Here is a 24,022-nt window from a genome sequence, read left to right on the forward strand (position 1 = left end):
ACACATTTTCAACCGAATTTGCTGAAATCCGGCACCAAGATTTTTTAATGCATAGTAGACCTCTCTGCGAAAAATTGTCAGTATTGGTTGGTATATCGATTTATTAAGGCAGATGTGAACCAAATATTCTAAGCGAATATGTTCTTATAACGAACTCAAACTTAGGGTGTCCCAAAAATAAAATTCGTTATTTGTTAAAGTGAATACCCCTAAATACTTCTTCTTTCGCGAGTTTTCATTACAGCACTACGTTAAAATGACCATAAATATCGCTAATAGCACAAAAAACATTATATTGAAACTAAATGGATAATAAAATTACTTAAAAATATTCCAAAAAATATAATATAATATAACTGCCAAAACCTCAAACTTACGCAAAAAGTCTATACAGTTTTGAAATCTACAGGCGCTAGGCTTCAATGTGTTACTAGTGGCCATTCTTGCGAATTTTTGGAAAGGAACTTAAACTTTAAGGAAATCCATGCATCTATATTAAATATTTTCATTTTGATCCATATTATAACCAAAATATATGGCAACCCTCGCAATTTAGAATAATTTTCATAACTAGAAAAATAGAGCTAAGGCAATTTACTAAATGATTCAACTTAAGTTAAGGCGTTAATAAATCATCTGTTTCATAAATTCGCTTAGAATATAACAATTTGAGGCTTTTTCTCCTTAAGAACCGCGAAAAATGGAAAAAATAAGTTGAGTTTCGAAAAATTTGGAAAGCTTTGAAGCGATTTGCATTTTTAAATTTTTAAAACGATGCCATGAATTTTTTGATTTTTGTCGTTGGGCGCATCCACTGTGCGTTGTATGGGGTCTAAACCAAAACAAAATTTCAGCCGAATCGGTCATAAAGTGTCGCTAAAATTCCCAAAAAGTGATACATACTTTTTTTCTAGACTCTGAAACCCTTAAATATGAATTTTAACGAAAATTGGTTGATATATGTTGGTATTACCGTCCTATTTAAATTAGATACTACATACAACCACAACATGTACCTATATACAAATTCTCCCATCTTAAAATAGAAAAATCCACTTTATTTTAAGTGTGGCAAATTTGAGCAGGATTTTACTTCTGAATTTATTGGTACAGACCCCTTGCTAACTTCTAAATTCGATTTGGAGGTGGACATATTTTTAAAAGTTTAAATATATTAAAAAAATATTTGTAAAAAGATAATAATTACAAAATCTCATTATTTTTGGTTGATTTAAAGTGTTTTTCATTATTCTACGTAAAAATAAATTATAATTTTGAAAAAATAGTTTTGGCCAAAAAATTCCTTATTGAAACCATAGTGCAACGGTGAACAAAACAGAATTTAAGAGTGTTTGAGCAATGCAATTTTAATCGATTCTTCTTTATTTATTTACTACTTTCCAAATACAAACCCAATCTAAAATCGTTCATTAAAAAAAATTATCAACAAAGAAATACAAAAAACTCATAAATATTCATATTTTGTTGAATTAATAATTAATTAAGAGTACATATCGCTCATTTACTCAAAGAGTGGCATAACTCAAAAAACGGGTTTTTTAGTTAGCAATTTCTATTTTTTCTACGACTTCTATTTTATATTGTGTCAAAATTTCATGTTGATATTTCTAAAACTCAAAGAGTTACAGCTTGTTTTCTAGGAGTTTGGCATAAATCAACAAAAAGTTTTTTTGAGGTTATGAAGCACTAAAACATTTCGAATCATGCTTGATCTTGCACAGAAATTTAGCACGGATATCTTGCAAGATCTTTACAAAAGATGATCCCAATAGTTGTTTTATTTTTTGTGTAATAACCTTTTTAAGTTGGGAAGTCAAATTTCATTCCGCAACTTAAAACGCGTTTTTTTCGAAACTTGATTTTTTGAAATGTGTCACTCATTGAGTAAATGAGCGATATATCGAGCGACACCAGTACATTCTCGTGTACTAGTCTGTTTTAAATAAACTAAAATCTACAACTCCAATTATTATACTCTGTAATGGATGTGTATTACAATCCATAAATTATAACACACTTTTTTTTTAAAAAAATCGGAATTATATTTTCTCACCAATTAGAGGGACTAATTTTCTTAGTCAAATTTTTAATTACGGAAAACACATGGTTAAATATGTAGGATTTTAAGCAAGTAGTCATGTATATGTGTTTAAAAAATGTTCCAGTTATGATTTAACTTCCAACACCTTTGTGATGTGCAAATATTCATAATTTATTCGGGGGATATAACATGAATTCGTGTGCATAAATTAACTACGGTTATTATATAATACCGCAATAATACAATAATATAAACTACGAATGTTGATAAATACATACATACATAAGTATGCATGCAAATATTTTATTCATCGATATACCTCATAAAATAATAAGATTGAAAATGTCTCGGTGTTAGTAAACTCATACAATCCAACTCATACGAAGTAAAACCGCAAAAGTGTATAGAGTTTTTGTTGCTACACGAAAGTAAATCATAATGCTGACATTTGTTGGACATATCAAGTGTGCCAAACACATTATTCAGAATTTTAAATGCATTGTCTCTTTTTTTCAAGTTTTCATTCAATATTTATTACACGATATTCTTGTGGTGTGGTTACAGTGGCTGACTGCAACAACTACAACAACCGTAAGCAACTAACAAATATCTAAATATGCTGATCTTCAATTACCTGTAGTGCAGTGAAGAAGGGGAAATATAAATCGTTGTCTTCTTTGCCAGTGTGATCGGGTAGCATTTGACGGCCCACTAAAGCGGCAATGAAATAAGTGTATAATACTAAGGTTACAACCTGTAATGAAAATAAACAAAAGATGAATTGAAAACAAAATGTTTATTTTAAAATGGAAATTTTCGATTGTTCTATTTGTACAAACAAAATTGTGTCAGTAGTCTACAAAGAAACCTTGATAAGTTTTTGTCTCAGTAACTTCCTGAACTTGTCAATGGTCCAATTACTTAATGTTCAGTTCTTTTGTGCTTTCGTACATTGACTTTACGACACAAACAAACTTGAATTAATTGTATTCAACAGCTGTGTTCAAATTGTTTTTTTTTTCACATTTGTGGCAAAACCAACTGTTAATTCAGGAAGTTATCGATGGAGTTTTGTCTCTTGATTTTGTTTTGAACTCACCTGAGTATAGACCAATGGCACACAAACCGTATCGTAACCAATTAACCCACCCAGTCTTCGTCTTATGTCGGATAGTTCCACTAAAATAGTTTGTACAATGTGATCGGAACTAATGAGGTTCTCCTTGCGTGCTCGGTTTATTATATTTGTTGCCCAAACCAGGGGCATCCAGTATTTGGACATGGGACTCTTTTGGTTGAGCGATTCGAAAATCTTCATTTCAGACTCGTGCATGAGACCAGCATCCACGAGATGTTGGGTGGTGGGGAAACGACGTTTGACTCTCAACGAAATGCGTTGCAGGGTAATGACGTAGGCCAGCACCATGTAGCGCATAATATTTCGACGCATTAAACGACCAGTTTCGTTCTGAAATGCAAATTAATTGAATAATAGGTTTTAGGGAATTTTTATTTGAAGTCTTTGTTAACTAAACAAACTCAATCAATTGTTAAACTTACATTCACGCCTCCATTTGAATTTGGTATGGCTGCACTAATGAACAGTGCCAAGGTATCGGGCCAGGGCAAGAGTCTGTATTGTTCCCACCATCTCTTCACTACCAGACTTACATAGAAGCCCAAAACAAAGGACATTGGTATACTTTCACCCTGTTGGCCAAAGTATGTGCGTATCTTATGAAATATTCTGAAAACAAAAACAACAGCATATGGACATCAAAAATCAACAAATCAAGATCATTCCAAATCAAACAGTCTATCGATCGTTCAATACTTACTTTTGTTGATATTCGGTAAAAACAAATCTATATAAAAAATTAATTGTATAATATAAACATAAATAAGCGATTAATTCACGCCAAATTAATTTGTAAACACTGCCACGCCATCTATAAACGATAAAAAAGAAAGAGAAAGAAATACGAATTCATGAATTTCAAATCAAATATCGTTGCTAAAATAATGTTTAATTAAATCATTAAAAATCATTTAGATACTCTATAAAAATGTGCGTATAAATAAAAAACATAACATTTTTAATCGATTAATGGACATATATTTGATCTCACAATATTGTCATATAAAAAGAAAATTTGTATTGGAAAGATTTTATCAGATTGGTTATGTAATGTTGTACATAGAATAATAGTTTTAAGTGTTCATACAAAATTATGCATATGGATAATCACTTCAACGCTTTAAGTTTAGGTCTTCGACTTCTTTTTTCATATAAGTGATACTCTTTTTGTTGTTGTTGGAGAAGTGTAATGTGTGTTTTTTGTAGTAGTATTTAAAGTATTTGGGAACCTAATCGTACATTGTGTTCATCAACACTCAATGGAGATATTACGTGTATCATGTAAAAACCAAACTTATTTGGAAAATGTATATGAGAATTATATACAATCAATATAAAAAAGCTTTAGCAACTGGTTTTCGAGGATAACAATAGCATTTTAGTTCATGTTTGTGAAGACAATCGTATGATTTTGTATACCCTCATCCTTTAGACTAAATACGAGGCGCACTAGAAAACTTTCAGGCCTAAGCAACACGCAATGTCGCCAGGCGTAATTTAAAATTTGTTATGGAAAAGTTTGACAGTTTTTAGCCTAAGCGTACTCAGGACAGTTTGACATAAGACCATGTGTTGGGTTGTTTACAGTGGTTTGATTGAGACACCTCCAAAACATGAAAATCGTTGACCACGCCTTTTTTCTTGATGTGCTGGAATCAAATGAAGTCATCGGATCAGGGCTGTACGGCGCATGACCCATCGATTTTACGATTTGTCCGGTCAAACAGGCGCTGGTTTGAATCGATGTGTGAGAGCTCGCATTGTCATGATGCATAACGATTCGTCTTCTCTTGTTCGTTTTTCAAATTTCTCAGGAGACTTCAGGCAAATAAATTGTAATGTACCACTCAGAATTAACAGTCCTACATTTCTCAAGCAGTATAGTCGCCACGCGGTCAGTTTTGCCAAAGAAACAGGCGACCATTTGCTTCGAAGTTCTTCTTGCAAGAACAACTTCCGTTGGATTTGGCTCGCTTTCGAATATCCAAACGGTCGATTCCTGCTTTGTTTCGGGCCCCTAAGCATAGATGCAAGATTCGTCGTCGGCGACGATCTTATAACCAATTTTGCTGGATCTAGCGAGAAAAATCCATTTTTACGGCCAGATGTTCATGCAATATCAAATGTTAGTTAGTGGAAGAAATGCCCAAGGGTGCCTCTATCTCACCGTATATAACATGGCAATCTTGCATTATCCGTTCACGCGCGGCTTTATATTTTTCTGGCACAACGTCCGATTTTGGGCGACCCGTCGTTTTTGGCGATTGTCGGCCACGATTGAATTCATTAAACCAGTTTTCATAGTACTATAGGATCGATTAATTTGATCGATGCCCTCTTGCCGTGGTTATCCCCGTCGAAAATTACGAAAAATTATCGAACAAAAATGTTCACAAGTAAATTCCATTTTTTTGCAAAGTGATTGTTTCAGGTAACTGCAAACTATCCAACACATGGTCGTATGTCAAACTGTCTTGAGTACGCATAGGCTAAAAACTGTCAAACTTTCCAAAAAAAATTCAAAATAGGCCAGAAAGTTTTCTAGTTGCCCTCGTAGGTATACACACTTTCATACGGCCAAAATATGTCTCATCGAAATAATGGTTTTAGACCCCAAGTATGTTTAGACGAAATCCGTTTCAGACAATTTGGAGTCGATTTAGCAATGTCCGTCCGCCTATCTGGCTGGCTGGAGCGCACCATAACTCTTGAACGGATTAGCGTAATATTTTGTCCAAACATAGATCAAGATCGTGTACCTCCCCCACAAAAAAATTTTTCGCAAAAATGTGGTGCACGATAACGAAGTGAGTACCCGATTTGGCCCATACTTTGCACATCGTAATATTTCTACCACGCATAGATCAGGTTTAAATATGGACTATATGGGTCCACGCCTCCCACGCGAAATTTTGGAAAAGTGCAGTTTATGGCCTGCTCACGAATTGGCCACCATATTTTGGGTCGTAATATTTCTGCGAATCTTAGATAATGTTCGAGGATCGGCCCGGACTCTATACGGTACCTTCCCTACAAAAGTTCAACATGAAGGTTTCAATGCATACAGGCAGAGGGTATATGTATCTCTATCGGCAAACCCGGCTTGTCCTTTTATTTGTCAAATTTTAAATCCTCATTTGGTAGTTAGTCTTCGCTGGGTGTGCAAAAAACAGCGCATTATCGGTAAAGGTCCATGTTTTTAGATTAGCCCCTATAGAACAGTACCTACATATTTGTAATATTTCGAATGATTTCACTGCAATGGCTGAACTTTGGTGTTTAGTTTTCGTATATATTTGTCTTCGTATAAATTATTTATACAGAGAATTGACGGTAAAGGTCACGGTAAGCCGGAGCCGATAATACCTGCTCCAAAACAATTTGAAACGACCCAATACATTTCCTTAAAGTGTATTTGGGCGATAAGTTATGATATTTTTTTAATTTAAACCTGATCTATGTCTGGATGAAATATTACGCAAAATAAATCTTGGAGCAAATCGTTTAATCCCATCGAGAGTTATCATGTGCACCAGTTTAGCGAAAAACTTTGAACTTTTGTGGGGGAGGTACTCGAAGGAGTGGACCGATATGGCCTATCTTCGAACATAAAATAAGTTTGGGCAATATATTACGGGATCCAACGGATCAACCGATTTGGTCTTTGAACATAATAAAATTTCTTCAAGACATAGATCAGATTCGAATATGGAGTACATCGGTCTACTCCTTTACGTGGCTCTTACACAAAATTTCAAAAATTTTGGCAATCGTGCAGCGTAAGGTCTGCGCTCGGAGCGTTTCTGATGTACTCACCAAAAAATCCAATTACCGAATAACGGCTTTTTATAGTACTTTTTGGTAGTCGTAACTACTTAAAAAATCTACTTACTAACCTACTTCAACAAGAACACTGAATAACTAGTTATTGAAGTTAAACAAGTAAAAAAGTATCATTCGGCTTTGCCGACAGAGATATACCCTCAACCTGTGTGGATTGAAATACTTTTTTTTCCCAAAAAACATGGATTTTCAAAATTTTGGGCGTATGAACCGACAAAAGTATGGATAGGATTAAAACTCAAAAATTTGCTGGGTTTTTTTTATCACACTAGTCTACGAAAAACATAATATCGCTGTAAACAGGGCCACTAGGAAAATCTTCGGTAAAAATGGATCATCGAACAGACCCTTAACCACACAAAAATGTTGAACATTTGTGTGGGTGGCACCACAAGGATTGGACAGATAGGGCCCAAATTTGAACATAAACTAAGTTTCGACAATATTTAGAGATCCAAAGTTTGGACCAAATCGGCTGGTACGTCTATGAGAAATCGCGCGTAACATTTTAGCGAATATTTTCAAACTTTTGTGGGGGAGGTACCGGAAGGAGTGGACCTATAAGTACCACCTTCGAATTTCATTTTATATTCGAAGAAATATTACAAAGCGTGGACGAACGCAATATTCGGTTCGAGCTCTCCAGCCACTACATATGGTACAATGGGGTTTTTTTACATTTTTCGGACTGTTTTCTCACGAAGTATGTCATAATTGAGGCAGCGAATGCAAGTTGCTTCAACAGAAATCAAAGTGATTCGAGAACAGGCCTTAAAGTGAATTTATCCAAAATTGTGTATGGGAGGTACCTGGAGGTGTGGACAAATCTGGTAGATATATTAGGATGTGTAAAGTATGGACCAAATAGGTCACTCCCATTAAGAGTTATCGTGCTCACAATTTTTCCGAACATTTTGAACTTTTGTTGTTTGCACAAAATATTACAAAGGCCACATTTTGGACCGAATCAGCAGATCCGTTCGAGAGTTATCTTGCGCTTCAACCACTACACAGGAAGTCATAGGGCTGTTTTGTACATTTCAGGCTATTTTCTCAGGAAGTACTTACTTACCCCTGATGAAGCTTATACCGTTGTATGGGGGCATTGAATACAAGTTGCTACAACAAAACTCAAAGCGATTCGAGAGCAGGTCCTAAACTTAGCTTTTCCGACATTTTATATGGGAGGTACCCGAAGAAGTGGACCAATTAAGTCCATATTGGAACATCTGGTAGAAATTTCACGATGTGCAAAGTATGGACCAAATCGGTTACTTACTTCAAGAGTTATCGTGCGCACAAATTTACGGAACATTTCCGAGCATAAATACTGAGGGTATAAAAATAAGAAACATGAATTTGTTTTCAATTTCAACATACCCCATATTTTTATTTTGCTCTCTGCTGGATTTGATTCTTTATTTTGTTAACAAAAAACTCGCGTGTCGATGGTGAGCGTTGAATAACAACCCTCGAATTTGTAGTCGGACACACACGCCATCATACTCATTACATAAGTAGTTTTACGTTCTTATATTACTTTGTAATGGGTTGCATAATGACTAACGGATCCGAATTTTTGCTGGGTGAGCTTAAATTTTAGCAAAATATAATGGAGAATACCTCATGAATATCCGTTCTCTGACAATGTGTATAAAAAAATCATAGAATTAGCAGAAACTCTATGATTTAAAATCAAAATATTTTTGTAGACGTCAGAACTGAACAATTCAGGTTTGCTTCTTCTCGTTATGCCACAAGTTGGGTGTATGTATGTCTTAATTATTTCAATTATTTTACTATAGAACATGAACTGAATGCCTTGTATGTGTTCTCAGCCAAAAATGGGATTCCATTCATATTCCAAATACAGTCGGACCTCGATTATCCGTAATGGTCGGGATCCGGAGGCATTACGGATAATCGATTTTCCCGGATAATGGAGGAACACAGTTTCTCATATATTTTAATCAATAACATATGCGTTTCTGCAAATATTTATAAATATGAGCAATTGTGAATTTATTGTGGAGTTTAAAACGTTAAAACTATTCTAAAATAATTAATTTATGCAGCCGTCTATTGAAATTTGGTCGAATTGATCGTAAAATTAACAAAAAATCTATCTATTCCTTTATCGGATAGTGGAGGTTTACGGATAATCGATTCCGATTCGACTGTAGTCATTAGTGTAACTTAAAAGTTCTATATTTAAACGGAATATGATCAATTTGGAGATACTCTCATAGAATTGACTGAATATTGCCGAACTCTAGCCTAATTCTTGTCGTCCTGTGGTAAATGTGATAAATCTGGTGCAACTTGACCTCATTAATTGACAATTACGATCATTCTTTCAGCTACAATTGGGTAGACTATTATTGATTTATATTTACATGTTTCGTATTATTTATATTAAGCTATATAGTAGTTTCCTTTCCTTTAACATTTAACTGAATTTACTAAGTATTGATATTTAATTTGTATCGATGTGAATTGATGTCCAAATGTTATTTAATAACTCTATCAGTGGCAGTTGGCCATGTTGGAATTAGTCATATTTTTTCTGAGATTCGCAATTCAGTGGAAGTTTGTGGCTGTGCTGTTTTTTCCACTCACTGCAAAAATTATTTCAACGTTATTTCTTTTTTGTTGTATCTTTAACGTATTGTTTTTATCACGCTTTGAATTAAGAACAATGGAAAACTGAATTTGTTTAAAACAAAACAACAACAAAAATATTCTTAATTATATTATCCCAACAATATTGTGGAATAATCTGTGTAATTAATTCCAAGAGTCGGCGTTATGACGTCGAAAGGTAAATCTGGATAGAAATTAATGCTAAGTGAGATGAATATTGAATCATACTCAATTGTTGCCAAAAACATGATAGGATGGCGGCATCGTGTTCAGTTAATCATGAAAATAACCCGTAATGGGTAATTTGTCTTCTTAAATTACCAATTGTATTAAAATGAAATAATTAACATTATTTAAATAATTTAAAATTTTTTTTACAGTATATAATGGAATTTTTTTATAAAGAATCTATCTTTCTCCGATAGCTATTTTAATAAAATTGCTAAACAGTGCAAAGAAGAGAAGACGCAATAATCAATGATACCGATGACAACAATGGCCACACCGAAGAACAAAAAAAACAAATGTAGTTAACGTTAATTACAAAGCTATTAATTGTTTTCGTTGCTGTTGTACCACACAAAAAGGGAAAACATTTTATTTTTATTGTCATTTTTCTATTGCACACTGATGTTGTTGTTTTTCTGTTTACAATACTATTTGCTAATTTATTTTAAAAAATATATTGAATTTTTTCTTTCTTTCGTTCGTTCGTTTCGTTTGTTTATTGGAGACAAACGGCATGCTTTACAACCAAATCAGCTGCAGACATAAAAAAGTTCAATTTGTTCCATGCCAGAACGTGATTTAACGTTAGTTTGGATTTTGCGCCATTACGTTTAGCCATTGTTTCCACGAACGTATAACAGCAATTAATGAAAATCAGTGAAAAAAACAACAACATTATTTATTTGCATTCACCACAGTGAAGATGTAATGTCAAAGTGAGAATTGTTAACGTCATACATTATAGTTAACGTAAAACCTATTTTGGACTATCATATCATGTTTATCTGTCATGATTATTTTGAATATCAAAAATTTGATTTTTCTATTATTCTAATATTCAATATTTGGAGTATACTTAATATGTATATCCACTTAATATAGTTCATACGACCTAGGGAAACAAGAAAAATGTTGCAACAAGCATTGAGAGCAATAATTAGGTATGGTCGTTTCCTTTACAATATTTGCTTATTTTTAATACAAGTGAAGAAATTTGAAAAAAAAATCAACATAATTAAACCATTAAAAAACACTTGATCTGCGGATGTATGTATGTAGTATGTTACGTTCACTTGTTGTTGTGTTTTTGTTTCTTTGTCTATCAAACAAAACTAAACGTGATTTTTAGCGATCAAAAAATTGCCTTTAAGTTATTTACCGTAAACCTATAGAATGCTAAAAATTATAAAATATAATAATATTAAAATCACTTGTTCAAAATTTTGAACATTTGCACAGTTAATCCAAAAAATTGATTTTAAATTAGCTAATCTACAGGAAAAATTCCTGACTATTTCCCAGCGAAAACAGTAATTTTTTGCTAGTGATTTGTGTAAAGGAGCAATACAAAATTATTAAAAATTGTTGAGTTATCCTACACGTTTATTGTGTACTAAAACCACTACATTGGGAGGGATAAAAATTGATTAACAATTCAGTATCGAATTTCGGGAAATTTGTTCTCCTGGTCGGGGGTTTCAGACGAAGTAACCTTCGATAGGTATATAGATTTAAATTAGGTTTGGACAAAATTTTCTAAAGATAAAAACTACTGAAGAAGTAAACGGTATATCATGATGCAATAAAAAGGTGACCTTGTGAGCCCAACTCATGTCTTCTCTTGCTACAAAACAACATTCAATACGCCTGAAGATCGGCTTAACCACCCGTGAAACGTAGCGTAATGGTTGAATGCGTGGGACATTGGAATACTCCTAGTTTTTCAATGTATATAATAGGTCTAATAAGCTCAACTCGAAAGAGAATTAATTAAATATCACTATAAATGACCTTCGCCTTAATAACGCAAAAATAAAAAAACACACTTTTGTTTAAAAAATACCCCTCTGTAATGTTTGGGTGCCACCGTGGTGCAATGGTATGCACGCCCGCCTTGCGCGCTGAAGGTCGTGGGTTCGATTCCCCGGTCAGGCAACATCAAACATTTTTCAGCGGTGGCAAAATACCCCTCAGTAATGTTGGCGACATTTCCTGAGTATTTCAGCCATGTAAAACTTCTCTACAAAGTGGTGCCTTAAGACACGCCGTTCGGACTCGGCGATAAACGGTAGGTCCCATATCATTGAGGTAATATGAATCGGGTCCTCTCATTGATATGAGAGAAGTCTCCCTTGCCCTGTATGGGATGTTTGTGGAACAATTATATTATTATTATTTTTAAAAAAATATTTCAGTTCAACCAAAAGTATACATCTTCAAGTTTGGATTGTGATCTCCTCAACTAGATTGTCAATGGTTTTGAGACCCCTTGGGAAGGCACCGCTCTAGCAACTGTCACTCTGCAGAACACCGGTTTCTGCCTGGGTACCACCTTCACTAATGGCAAAACCACGGACTCCAGATTGATAACTGACAGATGTAAAGGCATCGCATAACACGCTTTAGTTCTGGCACATTATCTGTGCCATAATGAAGTTACTGGATTAAGCGACGGAAACTATGAAATGTTTGGCTTCTCCAGTGGAGGGAAGGTAAGAACTGGCATAGTTGTCAAGAAGAATTTCAAAGTAATTCATCACCTAAACTTTGGTTACGAGACCCCCATTTGAGAACCCCGAACCACTCGGCCGAGGTGTGGGAAACATTAAGGTGGAACGCCTGAACGCTTCCAGCATGAACACCAAAGCTCTATTTTATTTATTTCAAGAAATAAACCTAGACATACTGTTAATGTAAGAGTATCCTTCTGGGATCACAAGACGATACTCTTTCAAGTCTCTTTTACTGGTGAACGGCATAAACCTCATAGGAACCCTAGAAGAACTGATTGGGAAACATTTAAAACCCAAACAACTATCAGAACTTGTTAATCAGGACAATCATCAATATTTCCCTCGGAATTTTCCGCGAGGAAAATAATTTTAAAAAGTTTAATTCCGCGCGGAATTTTTATTCATGATTGCCCTGAATGTCTCTTCTGTTAAAGGAGTTGATAAGGTCACCAATATTCTTCTGAGTGTCTATGAGGAGTCCTGTCCAATCACCTACATACGGGATAAATCACACAGTATGGTGGAACAAGGAACTCGCTAATTTCCGGATGATTTATCAGGACTTATATAAGGTTCAATAAGTTCAAATGTGAGGTCTAAAAGGAACTGAACTGTTGGGTAAACTTCAGCGAGTTGATATATGGAGTAAATTCATTATACTCTCGAAAGATCCTAAAATCATAGGGAGGATCATGTAATTTGTTGGCAAGTATTCACTTCCCCGGCTGTAAGGATGTTGACAACACCATGGAATCGAGGTGTAGATGTACTACTCATACAGAGGAATAGATGCATATTTGTAACAAGTTAATCAATGACAAAAATAGTCTGTGGCCGATTAACACACACACCGTCATATAAATATCCTGTTATAAGTGGTATCAATCCGGTGATGCTAGAATAGTCAACTCCAGCCTTGATCCTATTCCTATGAGAGGTATATAGGGTCTGTCTGTTGTTATCGCACATACCGAGTCTGTTGAAGAAGGTAAGGGTGACTACATCGCACCAGCCGTAAGCTTCCACATGGCAGAGATCTATCTACCAGAAGGAAATGATTGACCCCATGATCAACCATTTTCGAATAGATTTACAATCTTCGTTGATGGCTTGAACATGGAGGAGAGAACTGGATCTGGACTATATTGTGAGTAGCTTAGTATCCGGCATTCACATAAATTAGATAACAACTATAGTGTTTTCAGGTAGAATTATTCGCTATAGTGAAGGCTCTGAAATTAATTAGTGCAGTTTGAAAAAAAGCTGTGCCGCCGCTGCTGCTCTTAAATGACTTAAGTCCAGCGGTTCAATGTTTGTCCTATAAAAATTTGATATGCAAACTTTTATAAACGAAATAAATATCGAATGAAATATTTTATATAGAAAATATATTTTTCTTAAATTTTCATAGGAACATAATCCAGCCACTGTACTATTAAATACGGGATTGCAAGAAGATGTAGATATTTATTTGAATATATCCAAATTCAAGGGTATTTTGTGCTATTGTGAACTCAATGATATGGGACTTGCAGTTTATTGCCGAGTCCGAACGGCGTGTCTTACGACACCACTTGTAGAAAAGTTGTACATGGCTGAAAGGCTGAAAGTGTTTCAGAAGGTCAACAGATAACCGCGTTGTGTCATTCTATCGGTCAACTCGTCTAGTTTTTCTCCGATAAAGGAGGTCCAAAAGGAACTCATTCTACCAGTTATCGAAACCTCATTTCAGACTTACTAAGTGAAAATAGAAATATGGTATTTTCACTTAGTAAGTCTGAGATTCGAATTGCGGTAGGAGTAATTATTGGTAAATGTCGCGTTATCGGATGGAACCAGTATTGACTTATGCATGCTCTGTGAGGATGAAAAAGATATGGTGACCAATAAACATACCTACTCGTATGTGACTATGAACAGCTATTTTTTACCTTCCACCACAATATGAAGGGTATAATTAAATTGTTCATTCCGTTTGTAATTTGGTACAGAAGTTTATATTGCTCCTAGGATGTTTGGTATTGCAAATGGGCTATGTTGGCCCACGTTTTGATATAGCCCCCATAGAACGGTACCAGCCGATTTTCGGTATATTGAAGGTTTCTGCTTCATTATCACACCGCAATGGCTGAAATTTGCAACTTAGTCTTCGTTGGGGGTAAAAAAACTTTTCCTCCTAATGTTGTCGGTATAGGCCCATGCCTTCATATAGCTCCATAGAAAGGTTCCTCCCCATTTCCGGTATTTTGAAGATTGTGACCTCAATATTCCACCGAAATTGCTGAAATTGGGTATTTAGGTATAAAACTTTCCATATGAAATTAGTCGATCCACGCCTTCATATAGCCCCCATAGAACGGTACATCCCAATTTTCGGTTTTTTGAAGGTTGTGGCCACAATATTCCACCGAAATGGCTGAAATTTGGTATTTAGTCTTCGTTGGGAGTATTCAACATTCCCCTCTAAATATGTCGGTATAGGTCAACACCTTCATATAGCCCCGTAGAACGGTACATCCCAGTTTTGAAGGTTGTTTGGTATGTAGTCTTCTTTGAGGGTTCAAAACTTTCATCCTGGAATTTGTAGGTACAGGTTTACGCCTTCATATTGCCCCCGTAGAACTGTACCTCCCGATTTTCGGTACTTTTGAAGGTTGGGGATTCAATATTCCACCGAAATGTCCGAAGTTTTGTATTTAGTCTTCAATGGTAGTATAAACATTTCCCCCCGAAATTTGTCGGTACAGGTCCACGCCTTCATATAACCTCCCGAATTTCAGTATTTTGAAAGATAGCCACATTGTTTTACCGAAATTGCTGTAATTTGGTATTTAGTCTTCTTCATAAACGAAAGGAAACTAATTGTTCGGACCGAACTTAACGCCATTCTTACTTGTTACATATTCGATCTTGTTATACCCTCAGGATTTATGCTAACGAGGGTACATACACTTTCATACGGGCAAAATGTGCCTCATCGAAATAATGGTTTTAGATCCCAAGTATGTTTGGACGAAATCCGTTCCATACCATTTGAAGTCGATTTAGCAATGTCCGTCTGTCGCACGATAACTCTCGAACGGATAAACCGATTCGAACCAAAATTTGGGTATCGTAATATTTTGCCTAAACTTAGTTTAAGTTCAAAGATGGGCCTTATCGAAATTGTTCGTAAAATTTGTGCACACGATAACTCTTGAAGGCGTAACCGATTTAGTCCATACTTTGCACATCGTAAAATTTCTGGCAGACTTTGGTGAGGTTCCAATATGGACTCAATCGGTCTACTCCTTCGGGTACATCCCACACAAAATTTCGGAAAAGTTCAGTTTAGGACCAGCTCACGAATCGCTTTGATTTTTGTTGTAACAACTTGTATTCACTGCACCCCATGCCATGGAACAAGTTTCATCAGGGGCAAGCCCATACTTCCTGACAAAATTGCCTGAAAGGTGCAAAACTCCCCTATGACACCGTGTGTAGTTCTTAGACGCAAGATAACTCTCGAATGGATCTGTCGCTTCGGTTTAAATATTTTATCCTTGGTAATATTTTATCCAAACTTAGTTTAGGTACGAAGATAAGCCATATCGGTCAACTCCTTCAGGCACCTCCCCCACAAAAGTTCAAAAATGTTCGGAAAACTGATTTAAACAAATTCACTAAAACCAACCAATTTGGTACAAACTTTGGATCTCCTAATATTTTGCCTAAATTTAGTTTAACTTCTAAAATGGCCCATAATGGTTCTCTCCTTAGGGTACCTCCCCCACAAAAGATCAACATTTGTGTCTAAGTGCAGTGTAGGGTCTGTTCGAAGATCCTTTGGAAATGTATACCGATGCTGTTCGTTGTGATCCTGTTTAAAGCGATATTATACTATCCGTGGACAAGTCCATGCTTCTTGGCATAATGGTCCAAAAGTTATACCCACTGAAATGACTAGAGGGGGCGATATCTATCGAAAAGATATGACTTCCGAAAAGAGATTCACTTTCGTAATGGACTATGTCGATCCATTCCTTTAAGTACCTCCTCCGCAACATTTTTGAACTTTAATCCTTATCCACATTTTTGCCGCAAGGTTCAAATGTCCAAAAAGGGCTACAAAATTCTGAAAAGACCCTAAATACATTCGATCTGTCCGTAGATGTAAGTTTCAATTCACATAGGCTGAGAGTATATCTCTGTCGGCAAGACCGGCTGATACTTTTTTACTTGTTTTATGTTAAGAAGTTGATATGGAATAAAATTAGTAAAAAACGGGAAGTAGATTTTTAAAGAAAACAAATCAAATCTCTAATCTGCTTATTTTTAGAATAATTTCTATTCTCCTCTGATACCAAACTTTGCATAACTGTTGGTTAAGTTAATAACAACATATTAGGAAACTATTTATGAATGATTTGATTTTATGCTAAAACAAAACAAAAACAAAATACTTTCAGTTTTTGCTTTAAAAATCAAATTTATTCACAAAAAAGCCTGATATGTTTAAAAATTCATAAAAAAGAATCTAAGGAATGTTCCGAATAAATTAATAGTTAATTATTTATTTTGAAATATAAACAAATCAGCGAACTATCGAAAGTTTTATTTGAATAATTAGGAATTGTTGAATATTCATTTGTGTTCACAAAACCGGTCTAAAACAGATTTTTGACTTTAACGTAAATTGAATGAACCCGTTATTTACAAATATTTCACAGTAATGCGTTGACGTCACTTCTAAGAAAAAAACTCATTTAATTCCTTCAACATTCAAATGAAATGAAAATGATGCGAATGTTACATTTTAATGCTACAGCATCATTACAAAAACGTTTTATCTTCTTGGGTTAAGTACGAACACTTAAATATAAATAATTATTTTGTTTTTTAGTTTATTTACTTAGTATCTCTTTACACTTGGATATTTTTTTTTTGCATAATGATGCATTTATTTTTATCATTATCTTCTTCTCGAAAACCTAATTGAAAATGAGTTATTGTGTTAAGCACTGCGTGTTGTTTAATTATTTAAAAGAGATTTCAACGAATGATAGCCCCTTCATATAGCCCCGTAGAACGGTACATCCCAGTTTTGAAGGTTGTTTGGTATGTAGTCTTCTTTGAGGGTTCAAAACTTTCATCCTGGAATTTGTAGGTACAGGTTTACGCCTTCATATTGCCCCCGTAGAACTGTACCTCCCGATTTTCGGTACTTTTGAAGGTTGGGGATTCAATATTCCACCGAAATGTCCGAAGTTTTGTATTTAGTCTTCAATGGTAGTATAAACATTTCCCCCCGAAATTTGTCGGTACAGGTCCACGCCTTCATATAACCTCCCGAATTTCAGTATTTTGAAAGATAGCCACATTGTTTTACCGAAATTGCTGTAATTTGGTATTTAGTCTTCTTCATAAACGAAAGGAAACTAATTGTTCGGACCGAACTTAACGCCATTCTTACTTGTTACATATTCGATCTTGTTATACCCTCAGGATTTATGCTAACGAGGGTACATACACTTTCATACGGGCAAAATGTGCCTCATCGAAATAATGGTTTTAGATCCCAAGTATGTTTGGACGAAATCCGTTCCATACCATTTGAAGTCGATTTAGCAATGTCCGTCTGTCGCACGATAACTCTCGAACGGATAAACCGATTCGAACCAAAATTTGGGTATCGTAATATTTTGCCTAAACTTAGTTTAAGTTCAAAGATGGGCCTTATCGAAATTGTTCGTAAAATTTGTGCACACGATAACTCTTGAAGGCGTAACCGATTTAGTCCATACTTTGCACATCGTAAAATTTCTGGCAGACTTTGGTGAGGTTCCAATATGGACTCAATCGGTCTACTCCTTCGGGTACATCCCACACAAAATTTCGGAAAAGTTCAGTTTAGGACCAGCTCACGAATCGCTTTGATTTTTGTTGTAACAACTTGTATTCACTGCACCCCATGCCATGGAACAAGTTTCATCAGGGGCAAGCCCATACTTCCTGACAAAATTGCCTGAAAGGTGCAAAACTCCCCTATGACACCGTGTGTAGTTCTTAGACGCAAGATAACTCTCGAATGGATCTGTCGCTTCGGTTTAAATATTTTATCCTTGGTAATATTTTATCCAAACTTAGTTTAGGTACGAAGATAAGCCATATCGGTCAACTCCTTCAGGCACCTCCCCCACAAAAGTTCAAAAATGTTCGGAAAACTGATTTAAACAAATTCACTAAAACCAACCAATTTGGTACAAACTTTGGATCTCCTAATATTTTGCCTAAATTTAGTTTAACTTCTAAAATGGCCCATAATGGTTCTCTCCTTAGGGTACCTCCCCCACAAAAGATCAACATTTGTGTCTAAGTGCAGTGTAGGGTCTGTTCGAAGATCCTTTGGAAATGTATACCGATGCTGTTCGTTGTGATCCTGTTTAAAGCGATATTATACTATCCGTGGACAAGTCCATGCTTCTTGGCATAATGGTCCAAAAGTTATACCCACTGAAATGACTAGAGGGGGCGATATCTATCGAAAAGATATGACTTCCGAAAAGAGATTCACTTTCGTAATGGACTATGTCGATCCATTCCTTTAAGTACCTCCTCCGCAACATTTTTGAACTTTAATCCTTATCCACATTTTTGCCGCAAGGTTCAAATGTCCAAAAAGGGCTACAAAATTCTGAAAAGACCCTAAATACATTCGATCTGTCCGTAGATGTAAGTTTCAATTCACATAGGCTGAGAGTATATCTCTGTCGGCAAGACCGGCTGATACTTTTTTACTTGTTTTATGTTAAGAAGTTGATATGGAATAAAATTAGTAAAAAACGGGAAGTAGATTTTTAAAGAAAACAAATCAAATCTCTAATCTGCTTATTTTTAGAATAATTTCTATTCTCCTCTGATACCAAACTTTGCATAACTGTTGGTTAAGTTAATAACAACATATTAGGAAACTATTTATGAATGATTTGATTTTATGCTAAAACAAAACAAAAACAAAATACTTTCAGTTTTTGCTTTAAAAATCAAATTTATTCACAAAAAAGCCTGATATGTTTAAAAATTCATAAAAAAGAATCTAAGGAATGTTCCGAATAAATTAATAGTTAATTATTTATTTTGAAATATAAACAAATCAGCGAACTATCGAAAGTTTTATTTGAATAATTAGGAATTGTTGAATATTCATTTGTGTTCACAAAACCGGTCTAAAACAGATTTTTGACTTTAACGTAAATTGAATGAACCCGTTATTTACAAATATTTCACAGTAATGCGTTGACGTCACTTCTAAGAAAAAAACTCATTTAATTCCTTCAACATTCAAATGAAATGAAAATGATGCGAATGTTACATTTTAATGCTACAGCATCATTACAAAAACGTTTTATCTTCTTGGGTTAAGTACGAACACTTAAATATAAATAATTATTTTGTTTTTTAGTTTATTTACTTAGTATCTCTTTACACTTGGATATTTTTTTTTTGCATAATGATGCATTTATTTTTATCATTATCTTCTTCTCGAAAACCTAATTGAAAATGAGTTATTGTGTTAAGCACTGCGTGTTGTTTAATTATTTAAAAGAGATTTCAACGAATGATAGTGGCAGACAGACAGACAAACCGACATACAGATGAAAAAATTAAAACGCGATGCTTTTTTATACGAGGTGAAGGTGATTGTATAAATAAATATTTAAGTATTTAGCAAGCTTAAGATCTAATCTTGACAAATTTCATTTGTTTTGGCTGAGCGTAATTGAAATGTGTGCAAATCAACTTCATGATACTTACTTCCATAAAATTTTCCAAAAACAGCCAAAACTGCTGCCATTTGGCACTTCACCGGCATAGGAAACTGTCATGTTGCGGTTTTTGGTGGCACCGTTTTCAAAAGTTAAAAAAACCGCAGACTGTTATTTGCTGTGATTAGAAATAGCACCTGGCAATTTCTCAGCTCCAATTCGATCCAAATTGTCGACAGTATGCACGTGTCATTTTAAAGACCAACAAAAAGGCCACAATATATCACAAGACAATGGCTTTGGACAAATGAATTCCAAATGAGAATTGTCGAATGCAAAAACCTAAGCGTCACAAAGCAAAAACCACCTCGTCTTTGCTGTTATGCCATTCCAAGCGAGACTGGCAACGAAGTTAGACGTCATTAATCTGCGATTATTCAATGGGTGTCTGAGGGTGCGCACACTCTCTTCGTTGTGCACTTGAAGACTTTTTTTCGTTTGCTGGAGGTGGTTAAATTTATAATTTTGTTATTGTTGTTGTTGTTGCTATTGATTGATCAAATAATTTGTAACTTGTTGACTTTGTTTTTTTTTATTTTGTTTCACATCATCCACATTCACATTCAGATTCACAAATTATTTCACAAATATTAATTTGTATTTTTTTCAATGCGTTTTGCTTAATTTTTGTTTTGTTTAGGGCGAAATTCCAACACGTTCCATTACACGGGAGTTGTTAACAACTTTTGTACGACGTTGTTGTTATTTTTCTTTCTTTATTTCTGTGGTTGTTATTCTGTTTTTTGTTTATAATTTCTTTGGTTTTGTATTTGTTGGTGTTGTTGTTGTTAAAAACTAAAAACCACTGCAGCAAGTTGGCTAAAAATCACTTAAATCCATACGAAAAAAGGGGATTTTTATGTTTTGTTATGCGTTAGCTTGGTTCCTCCACTCGATACTGGTACTACCAGTCTGGCTTTTATTGTTCAGTTTGCCGTTATTTCAGTTTCGGTGGGGTTTCGATTCTCTGAAATTAGAAGATATTAATTATTAATAACATTTTTCGCATTAATGTGTATACTCGTATAAGAATTAATAAGAATTAAAAAAAAAAAAAAACAAGAAATGGGTAGAGTTGTATTTCAAGAAAGTGTGAAAATTAGCAGAATTTATTCACAAATTAAATAAAATATTATTCATTGGAAAATATACGAATATTTCGTTTTGGGGAAAAGTAGTTTTTTATTTCCTTTATTGTTTGCTGTGTTGATGCTGCTCCACAACATGACATATCTGTGCCTTTTTAGTTTTTTTTAGCTAGTGATCGTAGAGAAGAATTTAAAAAAAATCGCATTATATAAAAACTATATTCTAAAAAATACTCCTAATTTATTTAATATTGGTATATATGGAGAAAATGTTTCTGTATATTTTTTTTTTTGGTTTTTTATTAGCAAAAAATTGCACAGTGGTTCCGAATGCAATTTGCGGAATTTTAAATTTAAAATAAATTTTTATCAATGACTGTACTCTTCGATTTTCTTGAAATTCTTTTGTATTATACTATGATCAATTACAACAACAATTACGACAATTTTAAGACCCATTTCGTTGTGGGATCGGATAAAAACTATATATTTTATTAGTTTTAGAGAGGAGGCGACTTGGTGAAATGGTATATGCATGCGTTAGTGTAATACATACACGTATCCCATGTTTGGAACCTGAGCATTGCTCCCATTACGACTAAAGTCATGATCAATAAAATTTTGGACCACATCAATGTGGTTTAATGACTTAGGAAATGCCTCTGACTACCTCTTTGTGTACTAAAATGGCTGCTTTTGAGATCCACATATGGTCAAAGTGTTCCAAATAACATGTAAGTTTGGTGTCCTCGCAGATTTCAGGCACTTTATGATATGCTACGGTCCTCAATGTATATAAGGAAAAACCTCTTCGTAACCCTGCGTTTACATATGACAGGACAGTTGAGTACATGTATTGATTGTCAAAAACCCAAAACTTGCCTGTGTGACGTAGGCGTCCAGACTTGAAAAACAGTTCTAAAATTATGAATGAAAATCAACGATTTCTTTTTGTTTTCCGTTCACATATTTTGCTTTTGTTCGTGTTCTTTTGTTGTCAACACATTTCAATAATTATCTCCCTTATTTTTACAAAAATTTCAAAAATTTGTTAGCCCCACTGTCTATGATGAAATGATGGACAGCTGGGAGACAGTCGACAAATGTATGTATGTGTTAGTAAATCAGAGTTGTATTTGAAGAAAAACTGTCTGGTGTAAACGCCCTAACTAGGGAGAACCGCTCCGAAAGTTAGGTGACAAACGAGGTTTCGCAAAGTGAAGCAACCTATATTTTTATATTTTCAATATCCTGCTTTATGTCATTCGAGATGAGAAAGTGTTTAAAAATAAAACACCTTGGCAAAAATTGGAAGTCACATTACTTGAATAACCCATTACAGAATAATGTAAACAATCTACCTTCTATATTACCAGCTGGTTATAAATAATGTTATATTTCATTAAAATGTTGAATGACAGACGCACTTACAGAAGGGACAATTGAAACTTCTCTCATATTAATGAGTGCACCCGATTTATTTTAGCTGAATGATATGGGACCTAATTTTTATCGCTGAATCCGAACGGCATGACTTTGTAGATAAGTTATTCATGGCTGAAATACCAAAGAAATGTAAGCCAACATTAAACTGAGATGATTCACCACCGCTGAAAATTTTGATTTTCTGATCAGGGATTGAACCGCAGATCATCTTAGTGCAAGGCGGACGTGCTTACCACTGCACCACGGTGCAGCTAACATTACGCTAAAGGAAATTTTTGCCTCCGTTGAAAATTTGATGTAGCCTGACCTTGGAATCGATCCCAGGCATTCAGCATGCACCACGGCGGCACCCATCAAAATCACTTATTTCATTTATAATTAATGAGTACCTTTCCACAGATCGTCTGTGTCTGATTAAATACCGGAGAGTTGTGAGTTCAACGCTCACAGTCATTTAAGGGGTTTTTTATGACCAAAATATGACAAGTTGTTGGAGTACAATGTACATTCGAGCTTTTGAACAACCCTGAATGTTCGTAAGCGTGGTTCATAGTAAGCCACAAAATAGAAGTACGCATGTTCAATTCCGACACTGGGCAAAATAAAAATATGAAGAGAAATTGAAAATAAATTCACCTCACCTTACAAATATAGTAATATATATGGCTACCAACAACAACTATATAAATGATAATGAGGTAATTCCATACATCATTGGGACTGCTAGAAGATTATAATATACTCTTTAGGGTTAGGACTTTTGACCTTTTTTCTAAAAATATTTCATGTTTCGGTAATTTTTGCCTATTAACGGCTAAATTAACTAAAATTTCATTTAAATATTGAATAAGGCCACACACAGACCATTTTTAATTGATAGGATATATGAAATAAAATTATATATGATATAAAATGATGATGATACAATTAGCGGGAAACAAACGGTTATGTCATTTTGGTAATGTCGTGTACTAGTTTTCGGTTATATATAAGGAGTGACTCGAAGAAGATTTCAAAAATTAAAATATCCAACTGATTTCGTGCTTGACGTTTTTTTACCGAATCACCTTATCAATAAAATTGTGTCTAATCTTATGTAAAAACTCATCGAAATATGATAAAGGGCTACGAAGTTGTAAAAAAATCATAACCCTAATATAAAAAGTATATGACACCTCAAGATTTATATTATCTTGATAATTTAACAAATAAACTAAGTGGGTCATTTTACAATAATTTTTATCTATGTAAATAGT

General features: G+C 34.5%; 1 protein-coding gene across 14 annotated transcripts in view; it reads right to left on the bottom strand.

The window, feature by feature from the left end:
- Best2 (bestrophin 2) overlaps nucleotides 1–24,022 on the bottom strand; it is a 60,961-nt gene that overhangs the window by 18,711 nt on the left and 18,228 nt on the right. For 12 of the 14 annotated variants that reach the window (XM_073979867.1, XM_073979878.1, XM_073979874.1 and 9 more), the window contains 5 exons: nucleotides 20,222–21,199; nucleotides 3,901–4,011; nucleotides 3,623–3,809; nucleotides 3,162–3,530; nucleotides 2,697–2,816 (listed from right to left, as the gene is read on the bottom strand). In XM_073979867.1, coding sequence (XP_073835968.1) covers nucleotides 2,697–2,816; nucleotides 3,162–3,530; nucleotides 3,623–3,809; nucleotides 3,901–4,011; nucleotides 20,222–20,292 — 858 coding nt within the window. In that variant the 5' untranslated portion in view covers nucleotides 20,293–21,199. The remainder of the gene's footprint in view (nucleotides 1–2,696; nucleotides 2,817–3,161; nucleotides 3,531–3,622; nucleotides 3,810–3,900; nucleotides 4,012–20,221; nucleotides 21,200–24,022) is intronic. The other 2 variants (XM_073979871.1, XM_073979872.1) reach the window with 1 other exon arrangement.

This window comes from Musca autumnalis, unplaced genomic scaffold, assembly GCF_047663935.1.
Source record: "Musca autumnalis isolate F117 unplaced genomic scaffold, ASM4766393v1 scaffold_4, whole genome shotgun sequence".
NCBI classification, from domain to species: Eukaryota; Metazoa; Arthropoda; class Insecta; order Diptera; family Muscidae; genus Musca; species Musca autumnalis.